Source organism: Balaenoptera acutorostrata, chromosome 20 (assembly GCF_949987535.1).
Source record: "Balaenoptera acutorostrata chromosome 20, mBalAcu1.1, whole genome shotgun sequence".
NCBI classification, from domain to species: Eukaryota; Metazoa; Chordata; class Mammalia; order Artiodactyla; family Balaenopteridae; genus Balaenoptera; species Balaenoptera acutorostrata.
The window spans coordinates 39,294,645-39,316,057 of NC_080083.1; the positions used below are offsets into that span (position 1 = coordinate 39,294,645).

The window sequence follows — 21,413 nt, forward strand, 5'->3', positions numbered from 1 at the left end:
GCGTCCGCGCGGCGGCCATTTTGTCTTATCGGTTCCTGTTTAGCGGAGGCTTTCAGGCCGGGAGCGGGACGGAGAGCTTGGCGACTGTGTCGCTGGCGTTTTCTTTGGTGGGTGCCAGGGCTGGTGGGAGCAGTCGCCCGAGGAAAGCACCATGATTTCGGCCGCGCAGTTGTTGGATGAGTTAATGGGCCGGGACCGAAACCTGGCCCCGGATGAGAAGCGCAGCAACGTGCGGTGGGACCACGAGAGCGTAAGTCCCGCGGGCCTTGGGCCTGTGCCCGGGCGCCGTGGGGGAGGGGAGTGGAACGGACTGGGGCCCGCCGGGGCCGCCCCGGGGTCAAGTGTCTGACCCCGTGGCCGGAGGGAGCCGGGAGGATAGCCCGGGAGTGAGGAGTCCTCCTGGATCCTAGGATAAGGGATGATTTGTTGTTGTTGTTTAAGTATCAAGGAAGTCGAAAAGACCCTTGGCAGAATTGAAAAGCACCTTAATCAGGCAGGGAAAGGCGGGAAAGGAAGGAATTTTTTTTTTTTTTTTTTACATCTAGAGGCTCTGTAGTTTTCACTTCATTGTGAAATAAGGGAAAGGGCAAATTTCTACCGTTATTTGGGCTGAGCGACGTATTTAGACTGAAATTTCTGGCCAGCATTAGTGGTAAAAATCGTGACAGTATATTATTTCAGTAATGGTTCAGTTTCGACGCTTATATGGGGAAATAAAATTTTAAAAGAGGTCATAACTTGGTAGGGTTCACCGTGATTTACAAATATTGTTTGATAGCAGTATGGTCTAGTAAGCCATTCATGTAGATAATTGTCAAGGCATTTTCTTCACATGAAACTCATTTGATTCTCTTAACCCTGTAAGGGTAAATAATTATAAACCCAGTTTCACAGATGAGACTTGAGAGGCTCACCCAGGGTCTTTTGGCAAGTTAAATGGCGATACTAAACCTAATCTTTGTGGTCTTGTTCACTTTCCACAGTTCTATGAAACTGGCTCTCTGCAAATACCCTGATGTTTATCTAGTGTTTTGAACACGATGTGTAACGTTTATTTTAGGTCTTACCTGAAGAATAGATGAAGAATTTAATTTTACATGCGGTTGTAATCAAACAAGATAATTTACAGGCAGTTACTAATCAAAATATGAAGGAATAAACAAATATGCCTTGTTTTTAAAGTTGCTTACTCATTTTAAACATAGGCTTTGGTCAGAATAAAATTTCTCTTGCAATGCGGGAAAACAAGTTGGTGCTAGACGAGTCCTTTCAGTACCTTAAAAAATAAGCGTTTGACTAAAGTTGTGAGGCGCTGCCTGATTCCACAGTAGTATGAAGTGTTGTGGTAGAATTTATAGAGTAACTGTGTTTTTTGCCTTGATTCTTTCTTTCCTAGGCATTTCTTTGTCACAGTGAAGTAACTTTTTCTTTTACCACTTCACTCAGTAATCTAAGCTTTGCAAAAAGAAAAAAATGAACATCATGATTCACTTGATGGGCAAATAGGACATTTATCTATTTTGAATTACAGAGGGAAACTTGCTTTTGATTGCCTGCTTATCAACTGGCGCAGCCTATGCCTGTGCCTAATTGGTTTTGAACAAGTGTTGTGGAGAAACTTTTTTTCCTGGTGGTATTTTATTGCCACATTGCATTACATGTGCTGGGTTTATAACATAAGCAGTGAGGCTGTCAGAAAAGCAACTTAAGTTTTATGTCATCTTAGTTACAATAAATCTGTTTTCCTTTCAGTTTTAGTGCTTCTCACTGATTTAAACTTTTGGTGCTGTTGTCAAAATATTTTATGCCTTTAATGACAGATTACACTTCATTCTAGATTCAGGGATTTGAAAAAGTCAATTGCTGGTGTTTCAGATTCTTGTCTGCAGGGAAAGGTTGGTGTAGACCAGCATGTGGTGTCTTCTAAATAAGCAGGAATTACTATAGAATTTTATAAAGCTGGGGAAGCTCGTGGCATCACTTCCAGGTCATTTGTGTATGTTGTTGGCTGTTAGTGCTAAAATCCTGGAGGAATGGACAACCCCAGTATGTACTGTAAGGGTTTCACCATCACTGTAACCTGATATTTCAATTTTTTTTTTTTTGCCCACGCCTCGAGGCTTGTGGGATCTTAGTCCCTGACCAGGGATCAAACGCAAGCCGTAGTCAGTGAAAGTGTGGAGTCCTAACCACTGGACCACCAGGGAATTCCCCAAAATATTTTTGCATTCCTATTCTATCTGGAAATTTTTCTTTGCCACACTTGTACTAGATGCAGAAAGCCATTTCAGCTGGGTGGGGTCCTTTTGTTTAACAATGAAATGGAAGCTTTACATTAGTATTAAAAGTAATTCCTAGATGTCTGCATCAGACTGATTTGTGGAATTTGTTTTAAATGCAGATATCTGTACTTCTCAGGCGCCCCGCCCATTCTGATAGGTCTACGTGAAGGCCCCAGAAATCTGCATTTTTTAAAATGGCATCTTTACGCATACTAAAGCTCGTTAACTACTGCTTCCTGACCCACCTCCTTAGTGTCAATACTAGGTTTTTTTGTTTGTTTTAATAAATCTATTTATTTTTATTTTTGGCTGTGTTGGGTATTCGTTGCTGTGCGCGGGCTTTCTCTAGTTGCATTGAACGGGGGCTACCCTTGGTTGCAGTGCATGGGCTTCTCATTGTTGTGGCTTCTCTTGTTGTGGAGCACGGGCTCTAGGTGCGCAGGCTTCAGTAGTTGTGGCTCGCAGGCTCAATAGTTGTGGTGCACGGGCTTAGTTGCTCTGCAGCATGTGGGATCTTACCAGGCCAGGGATTGAACCCGTGTTCCCTGCATTGGTAGACAGATTCTCAACCACTGCGCCACCAGGGAAGCCCGATACTAGGTTTTTAATTGTGAGCTAGAAGCACTTGGGGGAAACTAATTTTTAAGTGGAGGATGCTTCTGTGATGCAAATTACTGACCTTTCATTTATTTGTAAAGATGTATGTATGTAACCACTATCAGGGAAAGTGTTTTACTTTACAGGCCTTTCCAACTTTTGTAGATTGTTACCTTTGGATCTGAGAGAAAGTAGTGTTCAACTAAAGTAGTTTTCAACTCAAGTCAAATCAGCTTTAATACTGTTCCAAGGATTCATTGACACACCCTCCTCCCTCATTGATTAATATTTTACATTTCCTTGAGATTATTAGTATTTTTGCATTAAGCAGTTTGCTCTGCTTTGTTAATCCTAAACAACCAGGGTAATGAGGAAAGCATATGATTTAAACTGCCTCGTGTGAGCACCATTTGGTTAGTGTTCACATGCAAAGATTTCAGGGTTTGATAGAGAAGGCATTGGTAGCCTTCTGGTCATCTGAAGAGTTGAGATTGTAGGGAATTGTAAAGTTTGGTCTGGAGCTTTTATTATTATATATATATAAAAGGAACTTAGTAGTTCAAATTGAGGATTTTATATTGTAGATCTCACCCCAAAAGTGAAATTAACTGTTGACTTAACTCTGATTCTAATAATATATAAAATGAGACTTTGTTCATAATTTATCAAATTCAAGTGTGCCCTCTTTTCAATGAAGGCCTAATAATTTATGAAGGGAATTGAAATAAATGTTCTTTTCTAAAATCTTCACAGTGTTAGCAGATACCATCACTGACACTGAAAGTTGTTTAGAAAAGAAAAAACAGTTAAGTTACTGTCCACATTTTTACTTGTAACTTTTAACATCTAAAAAAGGGATTCAGAATCTAAGAAGGAAATTGGAAGCAAAAAATGAGTAATTATACTGCATGGCATCTAGAAGTATTTTACTAGACAGTTTTAATTCATAGTCACCAAAATGTTTTATCTGTCAGAAGTATGGACATCTCCTGCCTCACTCTGTAGTGCGTAGTAAGTGTTGGGCTTCTTGGAATTGCCAGCAGCCTATATGTTGTGTATATAACTGCTGTTTACTTTTTTCTCTCCAAAACACATATAGAAGTGAATAGTGGAATGAACTCTGCATGTAACCATACCCAGTAAGACACACTATCAGCAGATGGCCAGTATTATTTCCTCTGTATGTCCTACCTCTTTCATTATTTTGAAGCAGTTGTATCATTTCAACCTTAAAGACATCATTATCTATCTCTAAAATATAAGGACTGGGACTTCCCTGGCGTTCCTGTGGTTAAGACTGCACTCCCAGTGCAGGGGGCACAGGTTCGCTCCCTGGTTGGGGAACTAAGGTTCTGCATGCCTTGGGGCACGACAGATAAATAACCACAATATTATTATCACACTGAAAATATTAAGGTATTTCCTTAATATTTGATTGCCTTTGGGAAACCGTGTGTGTGTCTCTCTCTCTCTCTCTCTCTTTCTCTCTTTCTCTCTTTCTCTCTTTCTCTCTCTCTCGGTGTGTCTCATTAGACTTTTTTTTTCTACTGATGCACCGTGCAGCTTGTGGGATCTTAGTTCCCTGACCAGGGATTGAATCTGGACCCTCAAGCAGTGAAAGCGCGGAGTCCTAACCACTGGACTTCCAGGCAATTCCTGGTATCTCATTAGACTTGATTTCTTCACAAGGGGAGAAAGTAGCTTAAGTTAGTATACAGTGTTTCATTGTTTTATGAAATGTGTTTAATTTTCTGATAATTTCTTGTAAATTGAGGAAATTCCTGTAATTACTTTGAATGATACAAATAATACAAATTATTTTGAATGACACGAAAATGTATCATTCTTATAGTATGTACAACAGAATAGTATAGATGCAGCACTTTCCCTGAGAGAACTGTCATTTGGTAGCAGTTTTGAAGGAGTAATGGGATTTTGTAGCACAGTGGGGGAAAGTCTAGAAAAGCACACATGAAAGGGGCACTTAACCCAGACTGGGGTACTTGGGGAAGGCCTCTTAAAGTGGCCTTTAAATACTGGGACCTAAAGGATTCGTAGGAGTTAGCCTGAGGGAGAGAAGACAAATGTTACTAGGGGCTGGAGAGAATCTTAGGCCTGAGAAATTGTGAATAGTATTAGAGCTGAAGCCCTTGTTTTTGTTGTTGGGGAAGGAGGTGTGTAGATAGATGAGCAGGAACCTTGTTTTGAATGTTTTTTATAAGCCTTGTTAAAAGTTGGGACTAAATGACATTGGGAAATAATTGAAGGCTTCTTAGTGGGAGAGAGATGTTCACTATCTCTGCTGCTGTGGAAAATTGATTAAAATTTTACAAGAAATTCGTGTAGGCAATAAAAAAGAGAGTGAACCATGACTAATTACTGTTAGGAATTGATTTTACTATTATGTTCCCTCTGATTTAGAGTTGTTAAAATGATTTTTTACAAAAGTAAACTTGCTTTACTATAAAAGATTAAAATTAGAAGTAAACAGCGAAAGTCTGACCTTGTCTCCCCTTCCTGTTGCCAGATTCCCCTGGAAAAGCTTAAAAATTTGTATGTATGTTTCCAGATGTTTTCTAGTAATTTACAGGCACAGATATATAAGTGAAAGTTGTCATATAATAATGTAATGTTATATAAGTTATATACTTAAGAACTTTCACTTATACTGTGGAATCTTTCCTCGTTGGTACATGTAAATCTACCTTAGGGCTTCCCTGGTGGCGCATGGAAGAATCTGCCTGCCAATGCAGGGGACACGGGTTCGAGCCCTGGTCTGGGAAGATCCCACGTGCCGCGGAGCAGCTAAGCCCGCGTGCCCCAACTACTGAGCCTGTGCTCTAGAGACCGTGTGCCACAACTACTGAGCCCGCGTGTTGCAACTACTGAAACCTGTGCGACTAGAGCCCGTGCTCCGCAACAAGAGAAGCCGCTGCAATGAGAAGCCCCTGCACCACAACTAAGAGTAGCCCCCACTCGCCGCAACTAGAGAAAGCCCGCATTAAGCAACGAAGACCCAACACAGCCAAAAATAAATTAAAAAAAAAAATCTACCTTAGTTTAACTATTTCCTGGTGGATATGTAGATTATGTCAAATTCTTTTACCATTACCAACCAATCTGCAATGAACGTTCTCGTACATGTAGCTGAATCATTTGTAGGATAGGTTCCTAGAAAGATGATGACTAAGTTAAATGCATATTTTACTTAGTCATTTTGATGGATGCTGCAAAATTGTCCCACAACTCTAGTAATGTTTGGAATGTTTCTTTTCCCAACAAAGTATCTAATGCCAGATTTTTATTTTTTTGAATTTTGAATTTGAATTTTATTTTCAGATATTGTTTTAATTTTTGACAGTTTGACTTTGTTTAATGTGATGGAAACTTGGAATTAAAATTTTCTAGTCAGATTCCTAAGATTGGTTGTATCTGCATTCTCTTAAGTGGTAGTGAAAAGTATGCTGTTGAGATTGAACTCTTCTGGTCTTTAGTGTTAGCTTAATACAGCCAAAAATATATAAATAAATAAAATAAATTTATTAAAAAAGAAAAAAAAGACTTAATATTTTTAGTTAAACATCCTCAATCCCTGGGAAGGGTTAAAAGAAGCAGTCTAAGTAGCTAGAGTTTATTGGGTAGAATAACAAACGTGTTGATGTTCCATTTCTTTACGACAATATCTTAAGGAGAATTGGAGAGTAGAAAGAGCACACAGAAAAGAATTAGGAAAATAGGTTTTAATCTGTATTTTGTAAGATGCCTTCAGGGCAGGTCATGTGGTTGATCTCAGTTTCTCATCTCAGATGGAGTGATTGGACTAAATTATAGGTAGACCTGCTGGCATGTCTTATTTGATCTACATAGTGCCTAAAGACATATTTTATAAAGTAATGGGTAGTATTTAAAAAACCAGACTTATTTGCCCATTTCTCCCAATTCATTAAATGGAGAGTTTAAGTTTTACAATCCCACTGTGAAATACTTATTGTCTCCTTTTTTTGTATTGAGGACACGAGGCAGAGTTAACAGCCTATAGTTTTTCACAGTTGAAAAGTGGCGGCCATGATTCAAACTCTGCAGTATGTTGCCTCTCCAAGCATACCTATTTCAACTTGCCTATTTCATACTGTGCTATGTCTGTCTTTTCATGTTTCCTTATGCCTAGAATGTCTTGTCATTCCACTTCTGAACTTAATCAGTTCAAGCTTCACCACTTGACATTCCTGACTAAATTCCCGTCTGTTCTAGTGATGCATGTACATTTTAGTTTTTGTGTCGCTGCTAGACCAAGCTTCTTGAGGAGTGAGTCTTGTATTGATACTTCAAGCACCGTTTTTAGCACATAGTGTTAAATGATTGTTGAAGTGCCATTTTCCACTTTTTAAAATTAAATGCCATTTAAAATTAAAATTCCATACAGTACTTATTAGATTTAAGTGTGTTCACTCATGTATTTTATTGGAAAACTGACATAGTATATTTGGACTTAGAGTTTTGACCACTTAGAATGTACTATGTTTTGGAAAACTATTTATATAAATAAGGCTTAGAGTTTAGAATAAAACTTTATTTTTAATTAAAAAAATTTTTTTGGCTGCGTTGGGTCTTCGTTGGTGCACGCAGGCTTTCTCTAGTTGCAGCGAGCGGGGGATACTCTTCGTTGCGGTGCACGGGCTTCTCATTGCAGTGGCTTCTCTTGTTGCGGAGCACGGGCCCTAAGCGCACAGGCTTCAGTAGTTGTGGCACGCAGGCCCAGTAGTTGTGGCTCGTGGGTTCTAGAGCGCAGGCTCAGTCGTTGTGGCGCATGGGCTTAGTTGCTCCGCGGTATGTGGGATCTTTCTGGACCAGGGATCGAACCCATGTCCCCTGCATTGGCAGGCAGATTCTTAACCACTGTGCCACCAGGGAAGTCCTAAGAATAAAACTTTAAATAGTTCTGAAAATCAGAGGTATTTTAGTTTTAAAAAACAGAATTTATTACACATTTTATGACAAACCTTGAAGTTAGTAGTCATCCCCACTTTTACAGAAAACTTAAGTCATACAGTATGTGGTAAAGCCCAGTTTAGATCCAGGTCAGTTTAATTTTGGTGATAAATGTTATTAAAACTAAGATTCAATAAGTACTATTTGGAAATACTTCCAAAAAGATTTCCTTCCTAGAAATACTTGAAGTTTGTATTTGGTTATATTTAAGAGTCAGGAGGGACCACAGAGATGTTTATTCCTTTTGTTTTAATGAACAGTAGTCTTATATTTACATATGTACTTGAAAGTAAAATGCATAGTGATAGTAATAATAGTAAACTTTCATACTTATGAGAGCTGAACGCCAAGTTTAGTTTTAAAATTAAATAATATAATTAATATAATTTAATAATATAATTAAAACCATATAATTTGTAGCTATAAATAATGGTAAATGCTGGTAATAACTATTATTAATCTATTTCATATAACTATTAAAATTGTGGGGAATTTGTTAAATAATTTTTGGGCCCTTGGAACCAGGGTTAATAGTCTGAAAGATAAGTAGCATACCCTCTTTGTCTCTGTCCTTCTTCCCCTAAATGAAAGAGATTCTTTTTTTAAAAAAATTAATTAATTATTTGGTTGTGCTGGGTCTTAGTTGCGGCTCACGGGCTCCTTAGTTGTGGCTCGCCTGCTCCTTAGTTGTGGCATGCAAACTCTTAGTTGTGGCATGCATGCAGGATCTAGTTCCCTGACCAGGGATCGAACCCGGGCTCCCTGCATTGGGAGCATGGAGTTTTAACCACTGTGCCACCAGGGAAGTCCCCTGAAAGAGATTCTTAAACTGAATGTTGGCATTGGTATTTTGCTGATACACTTAAAGTGGATGCAAAATTTAACAAATCAGACTTTTTAATAATTAGAAAAGTGTATAGCATTTTAAAACATTAACCATTTGCACGTATAGAGCCCTTTTAAAATTCAGGTATAGTTGATTTACAATATTATATAAGTTTCGGGTGTACAACATAGTGATTTACAATTTTTAAAGATTTTACTCTATTTACAGTTGCTGTAAAATATTGGCTATATTCCCTGTGCTGTACAATATATCTTTGTAGCTTATTTATTTTATACATCATAGTCTGTACCTCTTAATACACTACCTCTATTTTGCCCCTGCCTCTTCCCTTGCCCCATTTGTTTGTTCTCTATATCACAGAGTCTGTTTTATTTTGTTGTTATTATATTCACTAACTTGCTTTTTTTTTTTTTTTAAGATTCCACAAATGTGTACAGTATTTGTCTTTCTCTGTCTGGCTTATTTCACTAAGTATAATCCCCTCCAAGTCCATCTTTGTTGTTGCAAATGGCAAATTTTCATTCTTTTTCATGGCTGATTAGTGTTCCGTTGTGTATATATACCACATTTTCTTTATCCATTCATGTGTTGATGGACACTTAGGATGCTTCCATATCTTGGCTGTTGTAAATAATGCTTCTGTGAACATTGGGGTGCATGTATCATTTTGAATTAGTGTTTTCGTTTTCTTTGGATATATACCCTGGAGTGGAATTGTTGGATCATATATGGTAGTTCTATTTTTACTTTTTTGAGGAACTTCCATATGGTTTTTCCACAGTGGCTGCACCAATTTACATTCCTCCCAACAGTGTACAAGGGTTCCCCTTTCTCCACATCCTCGCCAACATGTTATTTGTGGTCATACGGAGCCTTTTTAATAACTTAAAATCGAGTGTTAGAACTTCTAAAGAAAAGAAAATGGTATGAAGATACTATGACACATGGCTACATATAACAGGATAATATTGATATAAAACTAAATATGTTTAGACATGATTTTTGAATCTCATTGTTCTTTATGAGACCTTTCGTTATAAGACCTTAGTGCTTCTGGACACAGCTTACGGAACCACATTGCTTCAGACAAGTATAAAACAATTGACCTTTGAAGCAAAAAACAGTCTATTTGAGATTTAACATCCAGTTCTAAGTGTCTCGAAAAAACTCATCCAATCTTAAATTTAGCAGACCTTTTCTATCATAGTCGTACATTGAAAATTTACCCAATAACAATGAAGGGTTATATGAAGGGAGATACTTTGGAATTTTGCTTAACAGGTTTTGGTTTGCAGTGTTATAGAATTAAACATAGGATAGAGCAGTCTCGGAATATATATGAAGGAGTTACAAAAGTACCAATGAGAGAGAATTAAAAGTCGGTTTCATGTTAATAATTTTTCCTCATACCATAGAAGTCACTCAGTAAAGTGCTGGCATGTGTGAAAATATCCACTACATCTTAGGGCCTGTTACAGGATCTCTTTAAGTGAAAATATTGAACCAGATTGCTTTAAATAAGTGTTATTTGGAATTTAGGCAGTGATTTCCAAATCTTAGTCTGTAAATTGGTTCTGGTCTTTAACAAAGTTAGACAATAAGAACAATGTGTTTTTTATTTGTGTGTTTTTAAATAAAAATAAAAAGTCATCTTTTTTCTGGATGTCTTTATCCAATATTTTTTGTTGCTTGGGAGTAGGGCAGTGATTTCTAATACTGTAATAGAAATAGGAAGTAATTATAGAAATAGAAAATGCTGGTAACTGTCAGTCCTGCATTTCTTGTACTGAAATCCAGGAGTCTGAAAGTCATTAATTTACCTAACTAAATGGCTTAACAAATGAAATTGTTCTTAAACTTACTTGGTTGAAAGATGAAGATCATGAAATGAGAAAATAGTTACTTGGCACCCTTTTCTGGTATAGTTCTAAAACCGAACAATTTCAAAAAGTTAAATTACCTTTGTTTTTCTTCACTAGGTTTGTAAATATTATCTCTGTGGTTTTTGTCCTGCGGAATTGTTCACAAACACTCGTTCTGATCTTGGTAAGTAAATATTCTGTGTAACTTTTATCGAATTTATGATTAAAGAGAAACTGATACTTTATAATTTTGAAAAGAAGTTTTCTCTTAAAGGTTTGTTGATAAAGTAATTTCTTTCCTGGTTTAGTTTTTTGAATGTATTAATAAATGTCAGTCTAATTAAACGTGGTGGCTTAATTGAATATACATATCTATTTCCACTCCCTCCTGAAACCCCTCCACTAAAATGAAAATTTAAAAACAAAAAAGGTGTAAATGGAAGAGTCGAGATAACATTAGAGATGTCAGCATATTTTTGGAAGATGACAAGTGGATGGAAGAATAGCAGAGAAACCTGTACCCTAAAAGCCTGCAGAAGGGGATATTAAACAGAAGCAAGAGTTTGATCAGCAGAACCCTGGACAGGCTCAGGATTTGGAGGCATCAGGTACCATAGAAGGCAGAGTTGAATCATGGGGCTGAAAACCAGAGATTAGTCTAGTTCAGGGTTTCTCAACCTTGACATTTGACAGTTTTACCTGGAAAATTCTGTGTTTGCGGGGGTGGGAGGGGCTGTCCTTTGAATTGTAGGATGTTTAGTAGCATCCTTGGCCTGTACCCAGTAGATGCCAGTAACATCTCCCAGTTGTGACAACCAAAAATGCCTCCAGGCATTGCCAGATACCCCTGGGGGCAAAACTGCTCCCTGTTGAGAACCACTAGTCTGTGTGGTCAGACCTGTGCATCTGGTGATTCTGTCTCCCACCCCTACAGCCCAGGAGACCCCAGGGGGTTATGTTCTGAAGAAATTGGGGTAAGGAGACTCTAGTTCATTTGAACCACAAAGTGCAAAAAAAAAATTTGATCATTTTCTTCTCCCAAGGATGGTACATAACTAGTATCATTCTAGAAACATTAACAGCTTGCCCTAAAACATTAAGAGCACATTAGGGCTGGATGTATCTAGATAATTGGGAGTAGAGATACAGGACAGGGCAGTAATGAACAAAGATGAGACTATAAGAGATTAAATGAGTCTGTATTCTCAATAGTGAGGTTTTCCCATTCCCTTCCTCTGCCCTGTTCCTAGAAGGATACAGCCAGATGTTTTTTCCCCAGGCAGAAGAGAAGAGGATTCTTTAGAGAAAGTGAACAGTTCCAGAGAAGTGATCTACAGGTACTGACCCTTGGGGAATCTCCTAAAAGAAAGTCTTGCTGCCCAATTTTCCTATGGTAAAGCCTGTTAGTTGACAAACCCTGCCTGAGCATACCAACTTCGAGTCAGATTTTGGAAGTGTTTTGCCAGCCAAGGAATACCAGTCAGACATTTGAAGAAAACCTTCAAACAAAAGATAAACCAAAACCAACAGAAAAAAAGAATTTAGTGGAATATGGTGGATAATGGGGGAAAACAGAAGAAAAAAAAATTTTAAAGCCATAACTAAATTTAGTATCCTCAGAGAAATAAGAGAACATATCAGGAGGAATAGGATGCTGTATAAAAAGGGAAGTTTTGAAAAACTAAGAGTTCCTAGAAATTAGAACTAGAGAAATCTGAAATAAAATCAGGGGAAAGTTTTGAGGATAAAATAAATTTGTGGAATGTTAATAAAAAATTAAAATTTGAAAAAATTATATTAGTCCAGTCCTCTAATAGCTAATTAAGAGTTCTAGATAGAGAAAACAGAAGGGAGGAAATTTTAATATTGCATTACTAAAGGACTTTACCCTCTAGATTGAGTGAGTCCTTCAAGAGCTCAGCACAACAAATGAAAAAAGATCCACACCATTGTGAAATTCCAGAACACCAGGGGTGAGGGTGGGGCACATAGGATTATCAATCAGGATGGCCTCAGATTTGTCAGTATGACACTGGAAGCTTGAAGACACTGGAGAAACACCCTCAGGATTCTGAATGAAAAAATGTTTTTACCTAGGTTAGCTATATAGCCAAACAGGAAAATATGAGGGTGGAAAAAAAAGGACATTTTCAGACATGCACGGTCTCAACAAATTTATCTACCACCTTTTCTCTGGAAACTCATGGGCATAAACCAAGAAGGAGAGAAATGAGAGATCCAGTAAACTTCAGTACAGACCAGAAAAGGAGTTTCTAAGGATGACAACTCTATTAGTGAGCTTAGAAAAAAAGCAGCCCAGGTTGAAGCAGGACAGAAAGCTCATGGAAGAAAATAAAGCTGATTAGCTGATATATTTTGAATCTTGAAGGAGATTGGTATTGAGATGGTTTCTTATAGCTGAGTTAAAGTGTTTGAGAAGAATTTGGAAGTAGAGACATAGAAAAGACTAAACAAAAGAAAGAATTCCAGTAAGTGTATCAAAAGTGTCATTATAATGCACCTTTTGTTTGACTCAGCAGTTAATGTAGGACTTGCATAATCAAAATATAAGCACTGAATGTTTATTTAACTTAAATTTTTGATGCCTAAGATAAACCAAGAAAAAGCAAAATAAGCATAAAATTTAGAAATATGGAGGTAAATTCCAGAAGATACAACTGAAAGGGTCAAAATTGGTTGCCTTTTGGAGATGGTAAGGGGTAGGACTAGGGTGCTAGTCTTGTACTATTCACAGAGACTCAAAATTAATAAAATGTCGCTGGTGGTTCAGACCAGTGGTCTACCCTCATCCCAGTTTTCTTCTTGGTGGCAGTAAGGAACAATTTTTTCATTCCTCCTACTCCCTCTTTTTTCTTCTCTTACGTAGTTCTGCGTTATACTCATCTTGAAGACTAAGGAGAACACTTTTCATGTGCTTACTTGGGTATGTTGCTTCATGATTCAGTAGGCTTAATTTAGGTGTCTACAGACTACTCAGTGATTAAATGGATCTTCTTTCCTTTTTTAAAAAAGAACTTCCTTTTGTTTTGGCAAGAGAAAAGTTAACTTCAATAATTTATACCTTCGTATTTCTTGTTCTTTCAGGGCCTTGTGAAAAAATTCATGATGAAAATCTGCGAAAACAGTAAGTTACCTTTTTGGGGGACATCCCCCCACCCCCCCCATCATTATTTGGTTTAAAGGGGACAAGGATTGAAGAAATAATTGAAATTCGTTTAAAATGAATGTCGGACAGAGGTCCTGTTCATTAGTTGGGGGTGGTAGAAAGTGATGCAGCTTAATGTAGTATCACCATGTGAGTACATACTGTATGCCAAGAATAAGCCTAAGCTTTTTTTTCTATATCACATTTGTTTTTTATTTTTTTTCTTTTATTATTATTTTTTGGTGGCTCCTCACGGCTTGCAGGATCTTAGTTCCCTGACCAGGGGTTGAACCTGGGCCCTCAGCAGTGAAGGCACAGAGGCCTAACCACTGGACCGCCAGGGAATTCCTTACGCCTTCAGTCTAAATGCAGTAGTCCATGAGATTAGTTAAGATAGAATATGAGAGTTGTAATCAATAAATATTTGGAAGGAAAACAGTGCTTGTTTATTTTCATTTTTATTAGATATGAGAAGAGTTCTCGTTTTATGAAAGTTGGCTATGAGAGAGATTTTCTGCGATACTTACAGAGCTTACTTGCAGAAGTAGAACGTAGAATTAGACGAGGCCATGCTCGTTTGGCATTATCTCAAAACCAGCAGTCATCTGGGGTGAGTATGAAATTAATTTACAGTCTTTGTAAAGTGTCCTTGTTCTCTGGAAACCCATAGACTTCCCTAGTGTTGAAACTTGTGTTCAGGTTCATTCATTACTTTGTATTCTTTTAAAATTTCAGTCTTTATTAGTAAATATAATACTGATTTTGCTAATCATAAGGTTTTGATCTTAAATATCAATAACTGACAAAATATGCAGCTGATTAACAAAAATTGAGGTAATTGAGTTACTATCCTTGTGATTCAGCATTTCAGTTATTAAATACAAATATTAGGTATGGTATGTGAGAGTTTGAATGTCTATCTCTGTATTTTAGTTGTTGATAATACATTCTGTTGTCTTCATTAGGCAGCTGGTCCAACAGGCAAAAATGAAGAAAAAATTCAGGTTCTAACAGATAAAATCGATGTACTCCTGCAGCAGGTGAGAATTGTGTGCATTAATGTCAGAAAATACTTGGAGTAGACACTTAACCAAAGAAGGTATAAGGATGGCAAATAAATACATGTAAAGTTGCTCAATGTCATTAGACATTAGGGAAATACAAATCCACAGTGAGATGCTTTTTGAACACCTATTAGAATTGCTAAAATTAAAAAGACTGACCATATCAAGTGTTAGTGGAGAGCTGGGCAAAGAAACTATCTTACACTGTTGGGGTATGTAAAATGGTGCAGCCACTTTGGAAAAAAGTTTCTCTCTTAAAAAGTTAAAAGAGGCACCACGAGCCATTCCACTGCTAGAGAGATGAAAGCATATGTTAACACAAAGAGTTGTATACCAATGTTTATAGTGGCTTTATTCATAATAGGCAAATAACACCCCAAACAAGCCTGGAAAGAACTCATGTGTGTGTCAGTAGGTTAATGGATAAAAAAAAATGTGATGTATCTATACCAGCGGTCCCCAACCTTTTTGGCACCAGGGACCGGTTTCATGGAAGAAGGTTTTTCCACGGATGGGGGTGGGGGGTTGGTTTCGGGATGATTCAAGCTCATTACGTTTATCGTGCAGTTTATTTCTATTACTATTACATTGTAAGATATAATGAAATAATTATACAGCTCACCATAATGCTGACAGAAGGTGGAGCTCAGGTGGTAATGTCAGCGATAGGGAGCAGCTGTAAATACAGATGAAGCTTTGCTCGCTCGCCTGCCGCTCACCTCCTGCTGTGTGGCCAGGTTCCTAATAGACCACGGACCGCTATTGGTCTGGGGGTTGGGGACCCCTGATCTATGCAGTGTGATACACTACTCAGTAATAAAAAGGAATTAACTACATGTAACAGTGTGGATGAATCTTAAGATAATAGGTTGAGTGAAAGAGGCCAGAGCCCTACAGAAGGAAAAAAAAGTGCATGGTTCCATTTAAATAAAATGCTAGAAAATGCAAACTAATCTATAGTGACATAAAGCAGATCAGTGGTTGCTTTGGGAAGAGATACAAAAAAGAGGCAGGAGGAAACCTTTGGGGTGATGGATATGTTTATTATCTAGATGGTGGTGTTGATTTCATGGGAGTCAAACCTTACGAAATTGTGCACCTTAGAAATTTGCTGTTCTGTCAAGTATACATAATTAATGCGGGCTTCACTAAACAAAACCAAACAAAAACCCAAAACAACCGCTAAATGCTAATGAAGCTTGGGGTAAAAAGAAAAATACTTGGATAGTGTGGTTAGAAAGATATCCTGACTGCTTTTTAAATTCCCCTTAGATTGAAGAATTAGGATCTGAAGGAAAAGTAGAAGAAGCCCAGGGAATGATGAAATTAGTTGAACAGTTAAAAGAAGAGAGAGAATTACTTAGGTCCACAACTTCGGTGAGTAGCAACCTCATTTTGATTTACCCAGGCTGTTCACTGTGAATTACTAGGATCTATTCCGATTTGAGAACAATTTTCTAATGTCAGCAAACTTTATTTTAAAGGGCTACATAGTAAATATTTTAGGTTTGCAGGTCACAAGATTTGTAATATAAAAGCTCTGCCTTTATATTACAAAAGCAGCTTTAAACAATATATAAACAATTGGATGTGGCTTTGTTCCAGTAAAACTTTACAAAAACAGGCCTCTAGCCGCTGGCTTGCCAACCTGTGCCTTAGATCATAAGTATTCATTTGGGCCTGGGTTTTATTTATTTTTTGTTAGAACAAATTACTCAGTTTGTATTTACCTTAGTACAGAATTGGTATACTCTTAATAATGCCTTCTACTTTCTTAACTTTCAGTTAGAGAATATAATGTTTGGATATTGATACATGTTTTTGTATCAATGTATTTGATACAATGTATTTTGTATCAGTGTATGTATTTGTACATACAAAATACATGTTTTGGATATTGATGCTAGAATATAATTGGTCATTGGTTCCCAAATATTAAAAGGATATGTTCAGGGCTTCCCTGGTGGCGCAGTGGTTGAGAATCTGCCTGCTAATGCAGGGGACACGGGTTCGAGCCCTGGCCTGGGAAGATCCCACATGCCGCAGAGCGGCTGGGCCCGTGAGCCACAACTGCTGAGCCTGCGCGTCTGGAGCCTGTGCTCCGCAACGAGAGAGGCCCGCGCATCGCGATGAAGAGTGGCCCCCGCTTGCCACGACTGGAGAAAGCCCTCGCACAGAAACGAAGACCCAACACAGCCAAAATCAATCAATCAATCAATCAATCAATCAAACATACGCATCTGATTCAAGATCCTCATTAAAAAAAAAAAAAAAAAAAAGAGCATTTGTCTATTAAAAAAAAAAAAAAAAGGATATGTTCAGATTATACTCAGTGAGTTCAATTCCTTAATGATTTTGAAAAACATTTTTAATATGGAGTCCACATCTTTAACCTGTTGAACCAAACGAGAAATGAATTCAGACTAAAATAGGTAGCTTTTTTGAGGTGGTATAGGTAGGTTTTTCTTTGTTGGAGTTGAGGGATGGAGTCTAAGTACTTCTTGGGTGATGTGGAAAGTTGATTGCTGCTGTCATACTTCCTCTCTCTAAAAGTTGCTGCTCAGTATTATGGCTTTGGGGAAATGGAAAGTAGCAGTTGACAAAATTAAAAATCTATTCTAAATGTTAAGTACTTTTGGGGAGATTTGTTTATTCTGTCTTCCTCAGATATTCTTATAGTAACTGATTTATCATTTCAGACAATTGAAAGTTTTGCTGCCCAAGAAAAACAAATGGAAGTTTGTGAAGTGTGTGGAGCCTTTTTGATAGTGGGAGATGCCCAGTCCCGGGTAGATGACCATTTGATGGGAAAACAGCACATGGGCTATGCCAAAATTAAAGCTACTGTAGAAGAATTAAAAGTAAGTTTCTTATAAACATGTATTTTAGCTATAGCTAGTACTTTATTTTAGTATGGTTAAAAATTGATGACATAGAGATATAAACCTCTCGTTGATATTTTTGCTGTGTTATTTGAGGTAGCGATAATCCCTATAATGTTCTGCTATTCATTAGATTAGCAAAGCGCTTTATTTTTTTTACTCTGTAGTGCTAGGAATTTGGGAGAAAGAATATTCCTGAGGGTTAGTCAGATATCTTGTGTACATACATGGTGTTGAGATTTCTCCATTTCACTTTTAGGGCATCAAATTCCATAAGTTGGTCTAAAAATGCTTCACATTAGGTAGCCCTTGTTTGACAGTGTCTTTATATAGTTCTAAAAAAAAAAAATCAAACTCTGTTTCCTTAGGAAAAATTAAGAAAAAGAACTGAAGAACCTGATCGTGATGAGCGTTTAAAAAAGGAGAAACAAGAACGAGAAGAAAGAGAAAAAGAAAGGGAGAGAGAAAGGGAAGAAAGAGAGAGGAAAAGACGAAGAGAAGAGGAAGAAAGAGAAAAAGAAAGGGCTCGAGACAGAGAAAGAAGAAAGAGGAGTCGATCAAGGAGTCGGCACTCAAGCCGAACTTCTGACCGAAGATGCAGCAGGTCTCGGGACCACAAAAGATCACGAAGTAGAGAAAGAAGGCGAAGCAGGTATATTGAACACATGAGACAGTGCCAGACATATAGTGAGTGTGCAATAAACAGTAGTAATTACTAGTGATATTCCTTGGTACTTGACTCTTAAGTCTCATTAAGCATGAGGATGGATTATGAGAATTGAATCTGAATGAATCCATCTTTGAGGCAACTTCATTGCTATTTCTGAGGCAGTCTAAGGGAGGTTTGATGCAGTCTTATTAGGAAGTCAGTGTACTGGATGGTCTTTTAAGTGCTTCTCTTCTCATTGATTCTGAGAAGACATTTAAATCAAATTATTTTGGGTAGGGCTACCTATTTGAAAAATTGAAGTTAGAAAGATTTTCAATTTTCAGTTTTTAAGATTTCTAATGTAAATATGTTTTAATAGTAGATTCTATTCTTTTGCCTTTAAGGGTAAGTTTTGCTTTTAATCTTGTTATTTATTCAACAGTATGTGATTCTTCAAGGTTTTTTCTTACTGTAATATCAGCTGAAGTTGCTTTCCTTTTGTTTCAAATTATTTAAGAAGCAGAGATCGACGAAGAAGCAGAAGCCATGATAGATCAGAAAGAAAGCATAGATCTCGTAGTCGGGATCGAAGAAGATCAAAAAGCCGAGATCGAAAGTCATATAAGCACAGGAGCAAAAGTCGGGACAGAGAACAAGATAGAAAATCCAAGGAGAAAGGTTAGTTTTTATGAGAATTTAATTTATTAAGAGACTGTTTTCACTTTCTTGTCTCCCCACCGACTCACTTTTCTTCAGACACAGGCAGAGTTCCACTTCAAGCTATACTCATTTTCACTTATGATGAATACCATTCAGTAGGAGACAAGCATTATTCTCCCCCCTCCTGCTCTGACTTGTGAGAATGACAGTTGGCCTGGTGTTTTCTTAGAACATGTTAAAGTCACATCCTTCGATTCTTAACTTGAAGGCTTATCATTTAGTTTCTTCCAAGTATTGCATTACCTTTTAGGCTTATTAAGGTGTAGAATTCTTGGTTATTGGCAACTTTTTTTTTTTTTTTGTACTTGCTGCAGTGTTCCATAATATGTCTTGCAGAGTAAATGTACATTACTGCATTGGTGCTCATGTACAGCATTCATTTAACTCGGTACTTCTAAGTTTGTAGTAGTTGAATGCCTTACATGTGTCTTACCATGTTTTTTATTGAAGCAACATGCTCTGTCCCCTCTACTTTTTCCTTTGGTTTTCTGTGGCATTCCAGTAGCTGGTTCACTGTGCACTCTTAATGGACTTTTTCATTTTGTCTTTGGCATGTTTTCACAAGGATATTCTCATCTTTCAACTTAGCCTTCATTGAACGATAATTCCTTTAATCATTAGGGTCGCCTTTTCTGCGTTTTCTTCAGATTCTTTGTGCGTCTGTCATTTTGTATTGACTGGGCTATTCTGCTTTGCATGGTTTTCAGGAATGAGAGAAAGGGCTTATTTCTGATTTTCTTGGCTCTGCTTGTTCCATCCTGTTCTGCCTATCTGTGTCCATGTTTGATCACCAACATAATATGCGTGCTCCTGTTTGAATTTATTATATTAGACGTGTATGTGATACTCATTATTTTCTTTTATGAAACTAGTCTATAGTTTTTGTGGGGTTTAACTGAGTTAGGAAACTAGCAGCACAAACAATGGATTTTTTGTGTGTGTGTGTTTTATTTTTCCTCAGATAAGTGCATCTTCTCTTTTTAAAAATATTTACATATATTCGCTTTTTCTACAACATGGAGCAAATGTTAAAAAGTAGGTAACAGGATAATTTTGAAAACTTGCTCTTGTGAGCTTTAGTATTTGCCATTTAAGTTCAGAAATTACTTTTGTGATTCAAAAGGCAATTGATACCAAGAGTTAACTGACTATATTAGTTTTAAGAAAGCTTCACCCAACCTTTTTGCAAGACTTTCTGTGTAATGTATTTTGGGGATGATGGGTCAACTCTCAAGAGCCAGATATGGATGTCAGAGATGAAATTAATCACTTCTCTCTGAGAACTGAAGCTCTTTGCTGTATCCTCATTTGTGACACTTAAAATAGTTGCATTGGTTCTCAGGGACAAAAGCTAGCTAGCCTTCATAACTATCTGGGATCAAAGTTGAGCAATAAATGTCACTGGTCTGACTTAAAAACAGTTTGTGTAATTTCTAGAGAGAGCAGAAAAGATGAGTTGAATTGCTAAACTTGATCCTTATTGTAATGATCACATCGTGGAATATAATCAAACTTTTGTTTAAGTAAAATAAGCTGCATTGTGTTTAGATTATGGACAAACAGGGATTTTCCTGGTGAGATGTGAAGGAAGGAGTGAAGACTTGATTCAGAGAAAACTCTGCATCTGGTCCATCTTGAAAGATTGGGTATGCCATTATAGATTTATTTTAAACGTTGGGATCTCTTTTAGAAGTGACATGATTTATTGGCTTTTGAAAATACCGTGTGGCCAGTTAGGCACTCCGTATAAATAACTGAAGGCCTGAACTTTGAGGTCAGATACGAGCAGTAGCAAGCATTTGATAATGGCGATGAATAAGAGGGAGCTCACTACTCCATGTGCTGTAATGAAAGCACTTTATCTGACTCCACAGACGAAAAGTGGTTTCTTGCACAAACCTATCTTTCTTAACCACCAACCAATTTAGGGTGCTCTCTTTGTCAAGAGAGGTTCCTTTTTTAATCCATAGCCCTGAAGTCCACCACACTTTGTGGATGTCCTTAGGACTATTAAGATCTACCATATTTATATAGGGCAGAAGATAAGATTATTGGACTGACTACTAGTCCTCTACGGGGCAACAAGACGACTCTTCCTCATTGAAGCTACCTGTGCACCGGAGAAGCCCATAAGGCACAAAGGGAGGACTTTCCCACAAGGTCAGTTAGAGCACACTGTACTGGCACAGTTCTCATAAGTGGACAGACAGACGTGAAGCAAGTCCTGCAGTCAGCTACTTGGACGTTGCTTCGTGCATTTTGCAAGTGTTATGGACTGAATATGCTCCTTCACATAAGATCTTCAATTCTTACGTTCTTTGAATGAGTGACCCCACCCGCATACCATATTTTGTT

The 21,413-nt window shown here is 37.6% G+C and overlaps 1 protein-coding gene across 10 annotated transcripts in view; it reads left to right on the forward strand.

Moving 5' to 3' along the window:
* Positions 1-5: 5 nt before the first annotated feature.
* LUC7L3 (LUC7 like 3 pre-mRNA splicing factor) overlaps positions 6-21,413 on the forward strand; it is a 24,614-nt gene continuing 3,206 nt past the window's right edge. For 3 of the 10 annotated variants that reach the window (XR_009006269.1, XM_057535680.1, XM_057535679.1), the window contains exons 1-9: positions 7-250; positions 10,695-10,761; positions 13,683-13,722; positions 14,209-14,353; positions 14,709-14,783; positions 16,080-16,184; positions 17,507-17,668; positions 18,058-18,341; positions 18,856-19,016. Coding sequence is in view for 9 of the 10 variants with exons in the window: in XM_057535680.1 (XP_057391663.1) it covers positions 152-250; positions 10,695-10,761; positions 13,683-13,722; positions 14,209-14,353; positions 14,709-14,783; positions 16,080-16,184; positions 17,507-17,668; positions 18,058-18,341; positions 18,856-19,016 (1,138 nt within the window). In the remaining variant the exon portion in view is untranslated. Of the gene's footprint in view, positions 251-10,694; positions 10,762-11,893; positions 11,915-13,682; positions 13,723-14,208; positions 14,354-14,708; positions 14,784-16,079; positions 16,185-17,506; positions 17,669-18,057; positions 18,342-18,855; positions 19,017-21,092; positions 21,219-21,413 lie in introns of those variants that run through there. The other 7 variants (XM_057535674.1, XM_057535675.1, XM_057535673.1 and 4 more) reach the window with 5 other exon arrangements.